This window comes from Paramormyrops kingsleyae, chromosome 22 (genome assembly GCF_048594095.1).
Source record: "Paramormyrops kingsleyae isolate MSU_618 chromosome 22, PKINGS_0.4, whole genome shotgun sequence".
Classification (NCBI taxonomy): domain Eukaryota; kingdom Metazoa; phylum Chordata; class Actinopteri; order Osteoglossiformes; family Mormyridae; genus Paramormyrops; species Paramormyrops kingsleyae.
This window is the reverse complement of record NC_132818.1, coordinates 1666594-1686594: the sequence shown is the minus strand read 5'-3', so window position 1 is coordinate 1686594 and position 20001 is coordinate 1666594. Positions and strand designations below refer to the sequence as shown.

Genomic DNA, 20001 nt, shown 5'->3' with positions numbered 1-20001 from the left:
GAGGGGGGACATGATCCAGGTCTATAAGATTCTAACAGGTTTGGATGCTGTTCAACCGAATAGTTACTTCAGCATTAGTTCAAATACAAGAACTCGCGGCCATAGGTGGAAATTAGCGGGAGAACATTTCAAACTGGATATAAGGAAGCACTTCTTTACACAGCGTGTAGTCAGAGTATGGAATAGTCTTCCTGATAACATAGTGCAAGCTGAATCCTTGGGTTCCTTTAAATCAGAGCTAGATAAGATTTTAACAACTCTGAGCTATTAGTTAAGTTCTCCCCAAGCGAGCTCAATGGGCCGAATGGCCTCCTCTCGTTTGTATAGTTCTTATGTTCTTATGTTCTTAGGTGTGTAAGTTAAAGTGCTATACCAAGATAGCAGGTGTGTCTGTTAAAGTTCCATTCCAAGATAGCAGGTGTGTAAGTTAAAGTGCCATACCAAGATAGCAGGTGTGTATGTTGAAGTGCCATACCAAGATAGCAGGTGTGTACGTTAAAGTGCCACACCATGATAGCAGGTGTGTAAGTTAAAGTGCCATACCAAGATAGCAGGTGTGTATGTTAAAGTGCCATACCAAGACTCCAATTTGCTATTTGGATGACATGCTTGTTTACATTCCCAATGAAGCTGAAGCCCTCAGGAGGCTTTCAGCAAGTTTTCATCAGGCCATGCTCTCCTGGATTAAAGTTAGCCCCCTAAAATGTCAGTTATTTTGGAGAAATGTGAGATTTTAAGGACATATTGTGGATGAAAAAGATATGTCGACCAACCCTGATTGGTTAAGGCTATTACTTCCATAACAGAGTCCGATCTTATGAGGGAGGATGGACATCAAGTCGTTTCTGGCTATATGCTCATGTAAATTCAATTCAATTCAATTTTATTTGTATAGCACATTTTCAGAACATGACATTGTGTGAAAGCGCTTTACAGCATTCCTGCTCAAAGCCCCCAATGAGCAAACCAGAGACAACAGTGGCAAGGAAGAACTCCCTAGAAGGAAGAAACCTTGGGAGGAAACAGACTCAAAGGAGAGACGTCACAGGCAGAAGGGGGGCGGGGAGGCATCACAGGTAGCAGGGTAGGCAGGATATCTTGATTTTTAGGTCTCCAGGACACCCCAGGAGGGGTGGGGGGATAAAAAGTGCATTAGGCAACGTAAGGGAGAATAGAGGTAATGCAAACAAGTGGGTACAGTATGTAAGCTCCGGCAGATATGGCTATGGCAGCATAAGTAGGAGGGAGAGGCAGGTGGGAGCGCAGGCATGGGGAGTCCCTGAATGGCCACACTTACATTTCAAATCAAACGTCAGATAAGCCAAACATACTGTAAAATATTGTGCCATTTTACAGTAAACTTGTTTATATATAAACACACTACAGTGGTTTAGCAAAACAGTCTTTAACAGTTTTCTTTGCTTGTCATTTTACATTTTCACTCCAGTCATAGATTTCCAGTTTTTGGATCAACACTATTACCTAAATATCTCATTTGTTAAATATTACTTTATTTTTTTAATTGCTGCAATCTAGCGACATGGCATATTTTTCATTTGTACACAGGTGTATTTATATCACTCAGTTAAAAAAAATGGAAAAATAACATACATTTCTCTACTTGTTAGTCTCATTGGCATAAGACTTTGCTGCAGCATAATAGAGGCAGCCATCGGGGACATATCCGGTCACCCCTCTGTGACTGGGGCACCTAACGAGACCCATAAACACACACACAGACACAAGTATAGGTGCTATGCAGAACTTATTAAACAGACAGAGATCTTAATAATCCAAAATAAGAATATTTAGCTGAACAGGACGATCTTAGTCTAATATCCCCCAAGCCAATGCAAAGGGTCACCGGGAAAAACAGCAGATTATCAGTCATATAGGTGAATGTTTTTCTAACCCTCCTTCTGTTGGGCAGAGTCCAGAAACTGTCATTAATTAACAGACAGGGCCTGTACACTGCCTTCATTGTCTTCTGGTCTTTTAGGTAACCTCTGGAACAGCAAACATCTAAATAATTACCTTTGACGCTCAGTTAATTTAGATTTTGGAACAAAATAAATGACATAGATTGCTTAAGCATTTTCATTTAATTTACTTAAAAAATAATTCGCAAATCTGGCCAGATTTAAAGTGCTCCAACATTACACTCCAGTAGGAAAGTTAAATAAGATGCAAAAGTGTAATAGAACCCGCTAATCAAGGAAGGAACAGAGAAAGAAGGTTCCCCGGCAGCTGCCCCCCCCCCCCCCACAGACACGGGGTAACGGGGAGCTTGCCGAGTGTGAGCCCGCATTCGTCACCTTTATTAAAGGATATGCAACATGCAGAACAGAGTACAAGGCACATTTGGATGCTTCCAGGGTTGCCAAATAATATTCTGCGGCAGCTTTGAAGTTGAGGGCCTGTGGCTCTGGTTTGAAAGGAGGGGCCCTTATCTTTAAAGAATAAAGGAAAAGCATGATCATGCATAGAAGTTTCAAGTGTAGTTCTGCCTCATCTAAGTACTCAATGTAAGTACTCACCCAGTAGCTTATTAAGGGATGACATTGCCTCATCTACAGTAAGTACTCTCCCAGTAGCTTATTAAGGAATGACAGTGACTATGCTCCTCTTCAGAACACAATGCACAAGTAAATAGGTATTCAAATGCAATATCATGGACCCAGCAGATACTATGACAGACTGGCAACCAGTCCGAACTTGTGGCAATCGGTGAATCGCTGGAGTTCTTCAATACGGGGATGTCCTACCACGCTGCCCAGATACAGAGATTACACCAGGCCCGCTGCGTCACCTCCACCTGCTTGCAGGCCATGCCTACCCCTTCCTAGACAGTGCAGCAGGGATCCAGGAACATGCCAGTGTTTCTTTCACAGTGTTCCCTTCTTTTTGAATTGCAGCCCTCTGCCGTCCCCATGCACAGTAGCAGGGTTACATATGTGATAACATTGCTCAGTGGTTCGGCCAGGGAATGGGCAGCTGCTGTCCGGGATTCTGCCCGGTGCTCCCTTCTGTGCAGAATTTGCCCGCATTGCGCAGGAAATGAAACAGGGTTTTGATCACAGTAAGTATGGTAGGGAGACAGCATGCAAACTGCTGCAGCTTTGTCGAGGAAGCTGGTCTGCTGCTGAATATGCCATTACCTTCCTGATGATTTTTTTGACCATTAAAAGTCAGTTAACTCTCTGGAGTCGGCAAAATCAGGAAGAGGGCATTAGTAAGCATAGTTCTGGTCATTCCTGTTTTACCTTTTCACCAGTCAGTGCTTCTTGGGGGTACATCAGGCCGCCCCCTGCAGCATATAAACAGACTCGGGAGTAGATGCGAGTTTCATTTACTCCTCCTTGGTCCTGCAGCTGGGAATTCCCATGATACGGGTGCAGTCTCTCCTGGTGGTTTATACATGCCTTCAACAGGATCAAGATGGCGACAGTTACCCATGTAACAACCCCATTGGATACCATGGTGAGAACATCACTCTGCTTGTTATTGACTCATCCCAGGCACAATCCCCACATTGCCAGGGACTGGGGCATTACCTTTGGTTGGATCCTATTTCCTCTGGAGCTATGCAGCATCTACCAATTGTTTAGAATATGAGAGTGTGAGACAGCATTCCACACCCGCACCGGTCAAGTAGCTAGCCTTTCAGTCTGAGTAATGCCGTTGCAGTATTTCAGAACATGATAAATGATGTCCTGCAGGAGATGCTTAACAAATTAGCTTTTGTTTTTATGAATATTGCAGTGTTTATCACAAAGACTGTAAATATCACAATGTGAAATTTTCTAATATGGTTCAGTCCATACTGTAAAGACTGAGTTTTTCATTACTGGCTATAGGTGATTGCTAGGGGTGTAAAGATGCATTAATGCATCATGAAAGTAAGCAGTGAAAACAATAATAACAACAATAATAATAATAACTACAAAAATAAACTAGAAGAAGAACAGACTCTCTGGAATACTGTTGCACATAACACTCTAGATTATTGCACATGACATTCTGCATTATTGTACACACCTCTCTGGATTATTGACCATAACACTCAGAATAATTACACATGGCACTCTGAATATTAATTATTGCACATGATCCACTGGATTATTATTATTATTATTGTTAATAATAATTATTATTATTCATCCAATCCAGGACGGGGGGCCAGCCCATCGCAGGGCACACTCACACACCATTCACTCACACATGCACACCTATGGGCAATTTAGTAACTCCAATTAGTCTCAGCATGTCTTTGGACTGTGGGGGGAAACCAGAGTACCGGGAGGAAAACCCCATGACAACATAGGGAGAACATGCAAACTCCACACACATGTAACCCAGGTGGAAACTTGAACCCTGGTCCCAGAGATGTGAGACAACAGTGCTAACCACTGCATCACCATGCTACCCATATTATCATTATCATTATTATTATTATTATTAGTAGTAGTAGTAGTAATAGTAGTAGTAGTTGCTGTTGTTACAATGTCAATCTAGAGGGCTGGGCGACTAAGTGGGCAGGGGGGGTCGGGGATATTTATTGTAGCATTTGATGGCCGCTTGGAGAAAAGTGCAGTTATCTCAAATAGTGCTCACTGGAGCAGTGCAGTTGTTTGACTCTGTTGCTGAATGTACTTCTCCATTTGACCAGAGTGTGATGTAGAGGGCGTAAGGCATTGTCTAGTGTGGAGCAAAACACATAACACTTTGGATTATTGCACATATTTACCTAGAGGATCAGGGGGGCGGGGGGGTAGAGGTAGTAAGGTTTGATGAGTCCAGAACCTGATGTGTGCAATATGATGTTAAAGGACAATGCTTTGCCTGTTGTTGTTTGTTTATTGATTTTCTGTTTTTGCTTCCCTGTTTTGGTTTATCCTGCTTGGGTCTGGTTTGGTTCTGTTCTGCTTGTGTTTGTGTTTCTGGTCCTTCATGGTGTTAGCCCTTGGTAATTGTCAGTGTTCCCTAGTTCCGGTGTTTGTAATTCATTCCACATGTTGTCCTGCGCATTAATTGATTAATTGATTGGATTGTCCTCACCTACTCCTTGTTGCCCCTAGTTCTGTTTAGCCGCACCTGCCCCTTGTTAGTTGTTGTGTTCAGTATATTTTAGTGACGGGCCGATGGAGCTTCCAGACGAAGCTTTCAGGCAGAATCCTTAAAGTGTGTTTGCATCAAATTAATAATGTAGCTGATAAGACAACAGGGTCTGATTGTTTTATGCTAAATATAATCTTAAAAAGTACTATGTTTCCTTCAGTTTTCTTTTTTGTAGTTTCAGGCATTATGTATTTACAATAAAATATTGTGATGGACCTGGGATGAAATCATTAATTGTTGTTAAAACTGCCGCCAATAAGATGATGCAATACATGTGACCGTTTTCACTTGTGGTGATTTAGAGTTTAAACAGGGGAGATGGTGAACTGGGGAGAGAAAGAATGAGGTGTCTCATGGGGGCAATGAAGATATTTAGAGCATTGACATAAACCTGGCTGATGATAAATAATACAAATATAATCATTTATTCGTTATGTAGATGCTTTTATCCAAAGCGATTTACAACAAGGGAATGGAAACAAATTTCCTATTTTTAATTTTAGTTTAGATTTATATTTAATTTTCATATCATTCCATCCCATTCCATCTCTACTTGTGAGTTTGACTAGTTCTGCAGTACTCAAGTTATGGCTGTACGATAGGTCTATAGGTCTATATGTTTGTGGTCTAGCCTGTCAAAAAGCAAAATAGGAAGAAGAGTTCAACGAATCATAGCGTGGGCTTTGTCTCCCATCCCTTCACCCATTTGTGACAAAAATTCACAAGCAGTGAATTGATTGATAAAATGCATAATGTCATTTCAAGAGAAAGTACTTAGGATCCAAAAATTAACAGCAACACTCTTGACCTTGACTCTGGCTGGTTCTTGAAGTGGGGAGGAGATTTTTGGGGGAACGCCAAAATAATAATAATTAAAAAAAAATGTGCAGATTAAATTGCATTAGCCTTGGCATTTTCCCTCACAGTTCTACACTGTGACAAACTTTGCATGACTAATTAAAGTTTTGTACCAGCGACTGGGGAACTTCACATTGCTTTACATTTTGCATTCTGAACAATTTATCTTGTTTATCTTAGGCCATGGGTGAACTTTACATAGGGCTGGAGTGTGACTCAATTTCTGACTGGCAGATTAAGTCCCCGGACAGCCCAGTAAATCAATATACAACTAAACATAAGAAATGACTATTACTATTAGAAGGTTTTCATTCATATATCAATTATCCATCAAATGAACATTCTTACCTAAGTGATTTAATTTTGCTTTCATGTTGTATTTTTTACCCGCACTTTGCTAAAGTGTGGAGCGGCCTTGTCATAAATAAACAAGGAAGCATCAAAGTGCACATCATTACGGTTTTTCTTGATTGCTTTGGCACAATTCTCAAATGACAATAAACATTGCAAAATAGCCAGTGTAATCCCCACACCATAATGGCACGTCTGCACAGCAGAATGTCATTTCTCATTGTTTCACACAAATTGGCAAATGTTTTAGTACATGAATGCAAATGTTCTAGTACAATTTTGTACATTTAGGAGCAGCCTGCCAGGGATTCTCGAGAACCTCCTGATTAGCCACCCACCATTGCAAAGTGATATCTAATAGTGCTGGTACTTCTTCATATTATAAGCATCACAGCTGCTGTCTTTTGAGCATTTTTCCAAAGTATATTTACTTTTTTGAGTTCAGCATCCTATAGCAAGACAAAGCAGAAACTTCCTACATTATGACAGCACTCTTCTGTGCTGAACTGATTTTCATAGTATTCATAATATTAAATGGAATATTATGAAGCAAATCTGCAGAATGCAAGTGCAACTAACACCTGAGTCATTGTCAGTTAAGCAAAAATGACAAACTGAAAGCCAGCTGTCAGGTGTATGTTGGAAGTGGAGCAGAGGGCGGAGAAATGGCTATTTTTTCAAAAACCTGTTTCTTTTATTGTGCTTCTATTTTTTTTAATTGTTTGATTCATTCATTAAACATTTTACTGCCAGACTTTATATTAAAATACTGTAAATGGGTTCCTTTATTTTCAAATGTGTGTTGGATCAGGTTTTTTTTTGTTAAGGTCATGGTTACAGTCAGAATTTAACTCATGAAACCTTTTCCTACCAGAGATTATACTGAGCTACTGTAAATGGTTCAGATTTTTCAGATACATGCTCAGTTTGAATTTAGATTTCTGACATTAACAAATGAGTCAGCTATCCAAAGTACATTGTTGTACATTGTGTTAAGTCTGTTTCTGGCCGCACATATGTACATGTATGTTCTTATGTTCTTATGAGTATAAGGTGGTACTCCAAGACTTTCTTCAAGGTTATATTAAAACCAACATGTTCCCATTTGGTCCCAAAATGTTCTGTTACAGTAACAATGTGTTTTAGATTTGCAAAGTTCAAGGGTAGATTTCCAGAAACCTTCTAAATGCTATGTCATTTGCAGTTCTACCTTAAGCTCTACTTTAACTGTGGTAGAAAAATTATAAATCAAGGACTTAGAATAAAAGTCTGGACCTCTTAGTTTGGTGAGTAAAGAAAATCTCTTTTATTCCAGCAAGTTCAGCAAAGCGCTCCCATCACACTCTGGCACTTGGTACCAAGTCACACCCGGCACACAGAGCAACCAGTAGATAAAACATAACTACCAGGCCTTCTAAGGCCTGATTGGTCATGAAACATCAACAAACTAAGCTGAAACGTATAACAAACACAATTCTCCCGTTCCATTGGTTCACTTTGGTAGCAAGGTAAAGTACACCCATTGTAAGCAACTGGAGACAGCCTCGGCTTCTAGACTCTACATGAGATATGTATATAGATATTAATTATATGACATTGAATCACTGTTAATGTTTGGGTGTTCCATTGATTAATGATTAACACATTGACATATTGTCCCTGAATCGCTGAAAATACATGGTTAACATATGATTAGTATGATTAACATGATGCGATCAATTGCATAACATATTATATATTGACTACTACTACTATTCTATTAAGCTATAACTCTTTGTGCACCAGTTGGGGTGGCTTCGAGTCTCTTCTTGCAAGTGGTTTCTCCCCCCCTTTGCTTCACTGTCTGCCCCTCCAAGGTCCGAGCTTCTGCGGAGCCAACTGCAGGCAGCTATCACAAAGCGAGGTCACACAGTATTCAAAACAATCTCTTCTGGCCTAAGGCCTAAGACATAACAGACCCAATATGCCTCCCCTCCCGGGCCTACTAATGTCCAATTTTACTTCCACATAACGTTACTTTGAGGTTCTTAAATCGTCCTTAGTTAAGTTTGGCTTTCATAAGACATACTTTGTAAGGTTGGTCTGAACCTCTCTTAGCTGACGCTTATCGCTGTTGTCAGCTCACACCGCTAATGGCCCCCACTGTCTGGACCACACGCCTTTGAAATTAGCAGTTTCACTCAGTAACATCTCAAGCTTCAAAGGAATATGCAAACCTAATAATTCAACATTTGCAGTAAGCTAATAATTTTAACAACAAATTAATGGGAGTGTTGTCATGCAAAAAATAAATGTGTACATTACTATGGATGCATTCTGCACTCTATTGAACTTGTAATTATTTTGGCCAAAATTATACAAGCTGGCAAACATTCAGGGGCTAAATGGCAGGAGGCAGTATATAGGGAACTGCCCTGGGGGGAGTAATGCCAGAGTAATGCCAGAGCATGGCAGCAATGACAACGTGTTTTTGTGCTAAATCAAAGACAGAGCCATCAGCAGAGCCATTTAACAGCCACAAATCATTTCATCTGGCAAAACTTCTGCCCTCTGGGCATCATGTTCGACACAGCACTGCTGCAGAAGCTTAGACTTGCACGGCAGCAAATAATGGAACTCTTAGCTCTCAGCCCTGAAATCCAGGAAGGGTTTTCAGCCATCAATGTCCAAGTGGTGGTGGACCACAGGGTGGACTGATCCTAGACATGGTGGCAAAGTGACCAGGCAGCACCCAGGATAACTTCGCGTTGGCCAATTCAGCGGTGGGCACAGATGCTGAATGAGGGATCTTCAGCCAGAGTGTATATCTCAGAGACAGTGGCTACCCCCTCCAACGGTATCTACTCACTCCAGTTGCTAATCCTGTGACTCAGGCTGAACATGACTGAACACCGCTCATGCCCACACCTGCAACATCAACTCGTTCAAGCAGTTTTTGGATGATGGGTTTCCTCTCCTTTGTCTCCTGCTCAGGCACCAATCACAGCACCTTGGCTCTTTTCTTGACTGCCCGTCCCCTACACATTTACGTCCTGCCAATTATTCAGTCCCACGTCGGTTTTTTCCATGACCGTGTTCATCTCTCTGACATATTACCACATCATGCCCATGATTTCTCTACACTCAACCTTTTTAATGACCTTTTCCAGTTCCTTTCCAGTTCTTATTCCCCAGCTCAATTCATTCCAAACATAAATGTCCGAACAGTTGCTGCCAAAACAGCGTCAGAATACACATATATCAAATGGCAAAGTCAAGGTATGTAAACACGTGTGTTTGTGATGTTCAGAGGAGTCTATACTGCAGGTTCTTTGACATGCAGGTCAATTACATCTGCCCCCAAAGACACCGTGGAATAATCCTTAGTGCTCAGTGTGGCCCAGGGGACATTGTCTTATGTTAACACAGTAAAGTGACATTTCTTCCTGCTATCGTGCCATTGCCAGGGACACTACTAGACATACAGCTCTACTGGGACATGGGCTCCCCATTTACTCAAAACACATTTGTCCTTAAATGCCTGCTGCATGTATGACATGTGCTATGTAAACTATATTTGCTCAGCCCAGTGTTATTGCCACTGCTGTGCACGGACAGTAATGTACACGGACAGTAATGTACATGGACAGTAATGTACACGGACAGTAATGTACACGGACAGTAATGTACACGGACAGTAATGTACATGGACAGTAATGTACATGGACAGTAATGTGCACGGCAGGGTGTATGAATCCAAACCGCAAGGTGCACGACTCACCTTGTATTTTGTGTTACACTGTGTTGCTTTGACGCTATAGATTAGATAACATCCATTAATTTCCCAGTATTATCAATCTGAATAACCAACTGCCAAATGTCGACGGTCAGATTGCACGGGGGCACATGCCCCAATAAATGGGGTCTAGCAAGTCCCATTGCCATTGGTCATCCCAAGGTCAATGACATACACAGGTATTGTTGCCCTCAAGTCTTTATTGGAACAAATGAAAAGTACCATTCACTTGGAATTTAACAGAAATTATGGCGATATGTTGCCATGGCCATGAGACACTCCCAAGTCATTGGTCCTGTGCCTGCTCAGTATCTGTAATGTGATCACAGATAGACTTGAAATCAGTGGTTATGCACATGGTTGGAGTGTGTTTACCACCATGAATAGGCGTACACAGACTTGGAAGTATGATGGGCACTGAAATTTATGGCCTCTGGAATTCAGCCTCAGCTAGTGCAGTGCAGCCTGGTGACCTTATGGAGGGGTATGATGTCGGTGGTGCAGAAGGTACTAGAGAAGCTACACCATTGCTGGCAGGGCTGTGAGGACGTCCTGATCTGAGGGTGAGGGTTAGCAACTTCAACTGCCTGAGATGCCCTGGGAGGCTATCTCTCCCAATATCGCCAGTAACTTCTCCTCACTGGGGGTGAGTGCGGGTGCAGAGCTGGGGCCCCCACCTGTCTGCTCCCAGTCTATCTGCACTGCAGCATCTCTGACCTTGGCCACACTGGCAAAATCACTTCTTCTGGATGATGTCCCACTCCCTCTGTGGGCTGGGACTGAACACTGTCACCTTTCTGGTAATGTCTTCCCAGAGGTGTTGCTTACCTTCGACATTGGGCTCCGGAAACTTGATAGTAATGTGTCCCTGCGCAGAACCACCTCCTCTAGGGGGATCTCAATTTCATTTGCTGTGAAGCTGGGGGCCGCCTTCTTCTGCCATGGGGTGCTGTTGTCGTGTGGATGCATTACTTTTAGGGCAAACAGCCAATCATGGACAACTGTGAATAACACCAGTACTGTGATGGGGCTGCTGGTTAATGAATGCTCATTGCAAAGTAATTTGACCCACCAGGGTAGGGATAATTCATTACAGTTTCTTGATTGCTAAGATGCTCCAAAATGTTCATGTCTGTTGCAAAACTCTACATGCATTTCCCAATTGGTAAAGGCAGTTATAGCACTGCCTCACACGGGCAAAAGAACCAAAAACTCCCAAAACTTTGACCAAAACACACAAAACAAGTCATCAGTAAAATATTGTCCCCATAAAGAAAGCACACTTCACCAATTCATAGGTACCCCCCCCCCCAAAAAAAAAATGCTATGTACTTGAACCAAAACCAGGCACACAATTTATTTTGTTGTCAATGTAAAATATACAGATATGCAACAGATATCTAGTATACATTCAAATATAACTTCTAAATGACATGAAACAAAATATTTTTTTTACAAAAGGGAAAAAATCATTATGAAACATACAGTGATGTCCTGTATTGTAAATATAATGCAAGTATAATCTCAAGCCATCTCAGCATCCAGCCTGTCTTCTCTGTTTGGCCACAGCACTTCATCAACATCAAGAACTTTCTTGACTGCTGCACCTTCGGCATGCTTCCGCGGTGATATCTTCACAAGCAGCATCCCTTCCCCCCAGTATAGGCCACTGGTCATGGGGCCGATGGTCACATGCATGCCACCTCCACACCGAGAAGAATTGCTCCATTGGGTCGAGGAAGGGTGAATATGGTGGTGAGAACTCCATTGGTTATAGGGTCCGATGGTGGGAACAAGGTGGATTATACCATCCTCTCATATTGCCACACACCTGGTTATGTTACCACCACGATGACCTGCCACATACACTGTGGCTCAATCGCCTGTTATGTTTCGCCACGTCGCGTGATTTTGTTCAGCTTGAATCCTGCTTCATCCATATACTGTACACAGATGTGTCCACATACTCCATCACTCTCTGCAAAGCAAAAATCAGCGCATCAGATCAAATTGCAAATAAACATCCAATAGTGTGACACACCACTCAAAGAAAAAAATTACAAAATTGTATGCTTAAAGTATGGTCTCAGGTTACATTGACATTACTGTACTTGCACATACAGGAACCTTTGCTCCTTCACCCTCTCATTATTTCTGGAAAAAGGAACCCTGTAGAGCTGTTTCATTGTCACAGCATGTCTCTTCATCACCCTATCTATGGTAGAGAGACTGGCAGGGGTGATGTTCTCAAAGGTCTTGTAGAATGGCACGCTGAAGCCTAATCGCATTGTTGGCCACTACCATTTGAACAATTGCTATCTCTTGTTCTGGTGTAAATAATGGGCCTCTGCTGACAGCATGCCATTACCAAGTTTGTACAGAAACAGTAAAACATATATGCATATATATTTGGTTATTTACCCATTTCCATTTCTGAACATTCATATTGTAGATGCCACTGAAGTGCGGCTTAGTTGGGGCCGGACCCTTCATACAGCTTCAGTCACACTTACCTGTAGGCCACAGTTTGCAGTTTCTCTGAATCGCTAAAACACATTTTCTGAAATCTTGCATCTTTTTCTCAAAACAGTAAACACAAAACACCATCTCAAACTAAATTCACAAAACTTCTGACTCTTCTTGCGAAATCAAACAATTCACCCAAAACAGTTTTACCTGTGCTCAAAACAAAAAAAGGTCTCCAGATCATACACGAAGCAGTCAAAATAAAAACAACACTGAGCAATCACTGCACACTACATCAAAAAATGGAAAACACTATTCAGGGCATTTAACTCAAGGAGAAATGTTTATTTACAATACAGTAAATGCATTTTGCATCTCCAAAAAAAAAAACAAAGAAAAAAAGATATCATGACTCAGTGGATTCAGCATTTACTGTATGTAAAGTAAAAATAAAGTACTGGAAAAGACAGAATTTTCCAAACTGTAAATGAGAAGTTCATCACAGTCAAGTGTGATCCCCCTGAAGTTGGAACACATCCCCTGATCACTTTTCATAATGATTGGGACCATCACCCCAAGTCTGCCAATCCAAAGCCACTGCCCCTAATCTCAACACAACCTTGGAGAAGCAGGTTAGCCAAGACAACTCAATGACATTTACAGTAGAGCCTTCAGGAACTTAGGGCCAATCTCATGCAGTCCTGAGCATTACCACTGAAGAGCTTTTTACCTTCCTCAGTGACCTCCTCCTCCTCTGGCTCTACTTCATCGAATGAAGGCATGTTAGTGGGTTTCAGGAGGTCCTCAGAGTGCTCCTTCCACTGCTTAACTATATCCCTAGTTGAGGTCAACAGCACTCCATCCCTGTCATAAACAGCATGGGCAAAGCCCTGAATCCTGCTTTATTGACAAAGATTTACATTTTTTTTAATTGTATATCAATTTAAGCTTTGTAAAAAGCTCATTCACAATGCACAAATATTTAGTGAGTTCAGGTAGTTTTAACACAAAAGGGTTCCTTCACTGTGAAAAAAATTTTCAGTTCTTACTTTCTGCAACCTAAATTTAATGTTTCATTTAAAGAAATCAGAAGAAGAAAGAGCTGTCATAAATTAAATTAAGAGAATCAAAACCTGCACAGGGTCCTAGTGTTTCTGTGTAACTTAAGGCCTTTGACACCTTCTGGGAAAAAATCACAACCGAGTCACTGAACCGAGGAAATGCACAGTTATTTCATAAGACATTTGGACTTACACATTTTCGGGCGAAGAAGTACACACTCACATCGTAACAGGGTAGAATTTTTATTCCCCTTTTTCTATTTCAAAAATATCTCCCAAATAATTTATTTATTGGTTCTGTATAATGCAGTGGTAGCACATCCATCATCCACTGTGAAAAGTATAGAGAATCTCACACTTGTTTTCAAGACCTGTACAGCTATTTATATTTACAATAAATTAAAACTTCAATTGCTTTGTTACACTCATGTAACACTAAAGGTTTTCGTATAAATTTGTATAAATGTATAAATACAGAAGTCATGGGAATTAACATATTTTTAAAAATGCAAATTCAATAGAAGGCTTTATTGGTAGAACAAAATGGGAAAGTTCACACTAAGATTTACGTTTATTAGTGATGGGAGAAATGAGGCTTCCCACAGCGGCTTGGTGTGTCATGCCCTGTCAGTCTCTGAATGGTTTAACCCACTTCTCGTATGTTATTGTGTTGGTTCCTGTTGGCAGTGATTGACAATGCACAGTAATCTTGCCCATGGTAGGTTTTTAAGTCTCACATGTTCCATCACTAATGGTAACACACGCCCAGTCTGCTTTCAAATATTGACGGTCAAAAGAATGTATTTAAAAGCCAGAGCAAAGCATCATGATTATCGGTGCAATACATCTGTGCTGCTGAATCCCAAAGAAACTGTCTGCATTACTGTCTCCAGACACACTGCATGAACCGTGGGGATCTAATGGGTCCCGGAAGCCCCCAAGACCCCTGACACAATAAAAACACTGAGACACCCCTCTCCTTCAGTCCACTCCTGGCAACACCCCACCCCCACCCGCCACTTCCGAGGAGAACCGGAGTGCCTCTGTTGGTGTGCCAGGAAATGGAATCAGGATGTACCACTGTGAACCGGTACAGTGCAGCGGAGGGCTGACCACCCACCCCACCCTAAAGAGGGTCAGCCTGGCAGTGTTCTGTACAATTCACTGTGGTTTGGACTCTGGACCTGTGCTTATGCTTTTCTCAAATTGAAATAGTGCTCAGAATTTCCTCACCTATATGCATTGAAGCCTTAAGGAGCTTCAATTGGAAATATGTCAAATGGGTAAAGTGTAAGACCAGAGAAATAAATGTTACTCAGCAGCTCAGGAATTACTATGCTTTAAAGCACAGGTTTACCCAGGCTAACCTTGTTTAATAACATTTAAAACCCCTCCCCCCAGTTCATATTTTTAGCCATTCCCTCCTCCCCTCCCCAAAACAGCCCAGGGCCCCCTGAAAATGTTAATGTACTCCTGGCTGCAGCGATTAACTTAAAACCTCCACTCATACAACTGGAAGCATTTGGGGACACCTTAAATTTTAAAAAGACAACCTAATTTCTTGCAAAATAAAAGTCTTCCATTCATATTTGCCTGGCTTGACATGGTTCAAATCAGTGCTGTTCTAATAACAGGCTACCACAGACCAACGGAGGCTGTAACACTAAGTACACTGACTTGGCAAGAACAACATATTAAAAATGCTCAAAAAGTGACCCCTAACACACAAAATCTGGTCAACATGTGCACCTAGCCTAAAAAAGGACAAAAACAAATTGTCACCACTCTCTTGAAAAAAATACCAAAATAATTAATCTTTTTTAGATGGATGGCCACAAAACAGTTTACTTTCGAGCAATATCCATATGGCTTAAGAGCACAATCAGTATGTACAAAAACAGTTAAAAAAAAAAAAACAAAAAAAAAAACAACATTCACACTTCTGGAAAAAAAAAATACGATCTTCACACTGGATCCTTTTAAGCTCAGAAATGAAGAAAAAAAATATCCAAGCTACTTTACCACCTGACTGACATGGCAAGATCCAAGTTTTGATTGTTTCAGGGAAAAAGTCAGGGCAGCTTTGGTCCTGCCAGCTTCAACCCAAAAGCCGTTTGACCAGCAGATGCCAACATGCCTGGAGTAGATGTATGGGGCAAACATATTCAGACATACCTTTTGTTACAGAGATTCTTCTGAACCTTCACAATCATTGATGCAACCTCTACTCTAATAAGGGCTGCATCTCTTTTTATAATTATAAGTAATATTCCTAATGTGGCTAAATGTCCTGGTACATATGCTTTAAAGGAATATCTCAATTATAATTTGCTTAGGTACCAAAACTCCTACCTCCCTTCTTTAAGTGAGATGGGAAAAGGCAAAGGAGGTCATCAGCCCCGGATAATATTCTATCCAGAAGAGAACCCGGCACTGAGAGGGCGGCCATACTGTACCTGTCGCTCACATACAGCCTTCAAACAGATGATCAGGTCATCGAGGCAAGGGGGTACACATAGAGCATGTGAGCTGTACACAGTAGAAGTGCATCAAAACTCTAATGACTTACACATCTGACACCTGGAAAAGATCTATTCCAACCTTTAGCTGTTCTCACATTTATTTACAGTTTCATTTGGATACTTATGATTTGGCACCGCGAACATCACTAACACAATATAACCAAAGAATTATCAATTGATATTGAGATGGTTTTGGGGAGAAATCACTTCTTTTGCATTTGCTGTGGTGTTGACAGTTGTCAAAGCCACGTGTAAGGGTGCTGCTGGTTCAGTCTGTGATATAGACTCCAAAAAACGTGTATGGAGGAGTGGGGGGGGTTGGAGCATCAGACAAAAGAGGAGAAGCCTGTGATGGGCGTCCGTGAGCCGGAGGCGGGCTGTCCGGTTGGGGTGTAGGCTCCACCCGTGCTGTGGGCCGTGACAACAGACTGGTAGTAGGGCTCGCTGTCTGCGCTGGCACACTCCTCGTAGGCATAAGCCAGGCTCTGCTTCAGGCCCTTCTGCTGCCGTTTCCACGAGTTGAAGTAGGTAGGGTCGCTCATGTAGTGGTTGACAAATGAGTGCTTGGGCGGCTCGTCCTCTGGCTCGCTGTCCGTGACCTTTCCAGGGTGAGAGAGAGAGAGAGAGTGAGTGAGCAGAGGGATTAGCCTAACAGGGGGTCTGGGTGGACCTCTGCTGGCCTCCATATTCTGTGCATACCTAGGGAAGCATTTTCCCTAACTTTTCCTCAAACCAGACCCAAACTAGAGGGATGAAGAAATATCAGGGAGATCTCTGGTTTCTTATTACATGATAGTAGATCACTTCAACATAGTGGAAGCAGGGAAAGGACATCAGGATGCTCTGCTGGACTTAACCAAGAGACACCCAGTCCCCTTCATCTCAAGTTCAACATGAGATCTCAGCTGCTAGCCTGAGTTCCCCATAAGCGTCAGTGTCAAATTGTGCTATTTCAATTTCTTATAATGTGACTCACTTCATTTTGGGCAGAAATGTCAGGGTATTAGTTTTTATTTTTAAAGGAAAAAGGAAGGCCAGTGGTTCTCCAGATAAATGAAAACACAGCTTTGGGCAGCATATTATTAGCATGGGAATGAAACGGATCCCCTTTCATAACATGGGTTCCTGCGCTTTACATGCACTGACTGTATGGAAAAATAAAAAGGGAGGGGGTGGATAATAATTTTGAGAGGGGACCCTAAATAATACCAGAACCTAGTGATCACCTCCTTTCCAGACTCATTTTCATTTTTATTCTGCAAGTCGGCAAAATGCCAGTGGGGAGGGGGTGAGGCAAAAGTGATGGCATCAAAGGCTTCATACCTCTGACTCTGATGCCAGGGTGGGCTTCTCTGTGAGAGTGGTGCTTTCTGACAGGATGCCACCATTGTAGTTGTTGCAGAGGTCCTCGTCGGAGTAGTGCAGCCCGCCCGGGCTGGGCCGTGGGGGAGACCTGCAGATACGGGATGATGTCTTTGAATGGGCCACTCCCAAAGACACAGATTAGATCACCACATGTTTCAGTAACACCTGGGTAAAAGTACTTCAGCAAAATTCTCAAGGGAAACAAATAACTAGACAACCAAAGAATAGAATAGAATAGAATAGTACAGTATTGCATTCATCCCCATGGGGAATCTAGATAGCTTTAGCATTTCCTAACTATAACCAATCATAACCTGCCTTTTTGTACTTTTCATATAGAATTACTGACATCAAATCACTGCCCCACCACTAGAAGGCAGACTCTAGCATGGGAACTCTTTTTCCCCCCACCTGGTGCCATTCTTCTTTAGAAAGGCGCTCTTCATGTTCAGGTGCCGGCTATTCAGCTCCAGTGCAGTGAAGCCTCCATTATCCAGTGTGACCGACTGCTCAACTGTGGGGATAGCATTTCCTGAAAGCAGACAAGGATTCGGCTGTGGCTTAAAAATAACTCTCCAGTAATTCTGAGATTCGGAGATCTGTGTTAATTCTGAGGTTTTAAAGAAATGAGCATCAGCAGCTACTAAGATGTTTAATGTTAAGCTGGCCAGGCCCTCCTGATGGAAAGGGACCAACAGAGTTACGATGGCGGTGTTTACTGAGACTATCGGAGGCAGCACAGATTAGACGTGTCCTATGCAGGCAGCTTCTGTTTTTATCGAATCTGTCAGCCTCAGAAGCAGCTAAGCTGGGCTCACAAATCCCGAATGGAAGTGCCAGTACTGGAAATTAATGGGTGCACACACATACACACAGAAAACATCACCTACGAATGCATATCCAGCGCTCAGTAAGGACACAAACATGCACATATACATGCAGTCACAGAAAACAAGTTTGACAGTCACACACACACCCCAGGTACGTCATTCCCATCATAGAGGGTGGACACACAACAACCCTGACAGCCTTCCTGCCATTAGAGACGGCACAGATCACCCCAGAAAAGAACACATGGTATTCTGAGAACATCCCCACAGCATTTTCAGAGCTTCATGCCTCTTTGGGGCACCTTCCCCACAGTTTTATGGAGACCCACACACACACACACACACACACACACACACACACACACACGACTTCCTCACCTGTTCCACAGCTACTGTACTTCTTATTCTGACCGTGCATCACCAGGCCGAAGACCACCAGCAGGACGAGGATGACGCCACACAGAGCCACCACAATGAGGAACCACCACTCTTCGTAGAAAGGCGTCTCCATCTGCCCTGTGGGAATGAGCAGAGGGGGTCACACCGGGCCTGGAAGACACTGCACGGCATAAAGAGATGAATCCTCACATGGTTAGAGGTGATTCTTCTCCTCAACACAGAGGCTGAACCCTGACTAGATGGAAAGGCTTGGGCCCAGTAATGGCAGCCAGTCTGCGAAATGGTGTGCTCCTAAACATTCATGGCCGAGTAAAAACTTCCCTGAACAGAATTTCTCAAAATGCCCAAAAGCCTTAATGTGAAGAGCAGAGCATAGCAGGTGGAAACCTGCTGTACAGCAGCAGTGAAGAACTGGGCCATCATGTACCGCTAACCAATCAACATGTCTGCTGTCTCGGAGGTAGATCCATCAAGATTAAAGCTTTCAGTCTAGCCATGTGCTGCAGGGAGAATGCAGCAATGCGGTGCAAAGTATTGCATTAGCCGCAATGAGAAATCAGATACATAATAACGCTGATTGTTGGTTTACTTCAGAGCAAATAGGAACACCACAGAAACGAGGTGACATCAACCTCACTCACATGGTTGAGCCTAGGACCAGAGGAACTCTACTCTCAGAGCACCGGTCAGAGCACCGAGGAACATGGTCCTCTGGCTGTTCCTGAATATTCATGTGAATCAAAATCATTTTCCTTTGAAACTGAAATTATAAAATAAACCAGGCGATCGGGTACAAATTTAGAATGAAAACAGGGTTTCTGTGGGTGACGTTTCCAATAGAAAATCAAAGCTCTGGATAAAATCCCCCAGCAGCCTGATAAATTTTTTGGTAACGCTTTACATTAAGTGCACCTTCATAATGCATTCATAGAACATTCATAAGCAGCATGCAAGTACTCCATAACATCCTAACATCAATTAATAACAACCATATACAATTATAATGTTTGTTATTATTATATAATGTTTGTTATTAATGTATATTACAGCTGGTAAGGGATGTTACGGTATACATACATGATGTTTATGAATGTTTTATGAATACTTAATTAATACATTATGAAGGTGTACTGAACGTTTTATGAATGCAATATAAAAGCATTATGAAGGTACACTTAATGCAAAGCGTTATCAGTTTTTCCATGTGCCACATGGAAAGGACAAGTTTTGGAAATCTATCCAAGAATTAAGACTAC

General features: G+C 42.1%; 1 protein-coding gene across 4 annotated transcripts in view; it reads right to left on the bottom strand.

Annotated features, from left to right (window-relative positions):
- Positions 1-12892: 12892 nt before the first annotated feature.
- The window catches only part of LOC111834025 (protein sidekick-1-like), a 369045-nt gene continuing 361936 nt past the window's right edge, over positions 12893-20001 (bottom strand). For 3 of the 4 annotated variants that reach the window (XM_072704864.1, XM_072704865.1, XM_072704867.1), the window contains exons 42-45: positions 18725-18862; positions 17928-18048; positions 17475-17604; positions 12893-16750 (exon numbers count right to left, since the gene is read on the bottom strand). In XM_072704864.1, coding sequence (XP_072560965.1) covers positions 16478-16750; positions 17475-17604; positions 17928-18048; positions 18725-18862 — 662 coding nt within the window. In that variant the 3' untranslated portion in view covers positions 12893-16477. Of the gene's footprint in view, positions 16751-17474; positions 17605-17927; positions 18049-18724; positions 18863-20001 lie in introns of those variants that run through there. The other variant, XM_072704866.1, reaches the window with a different exon arrangement.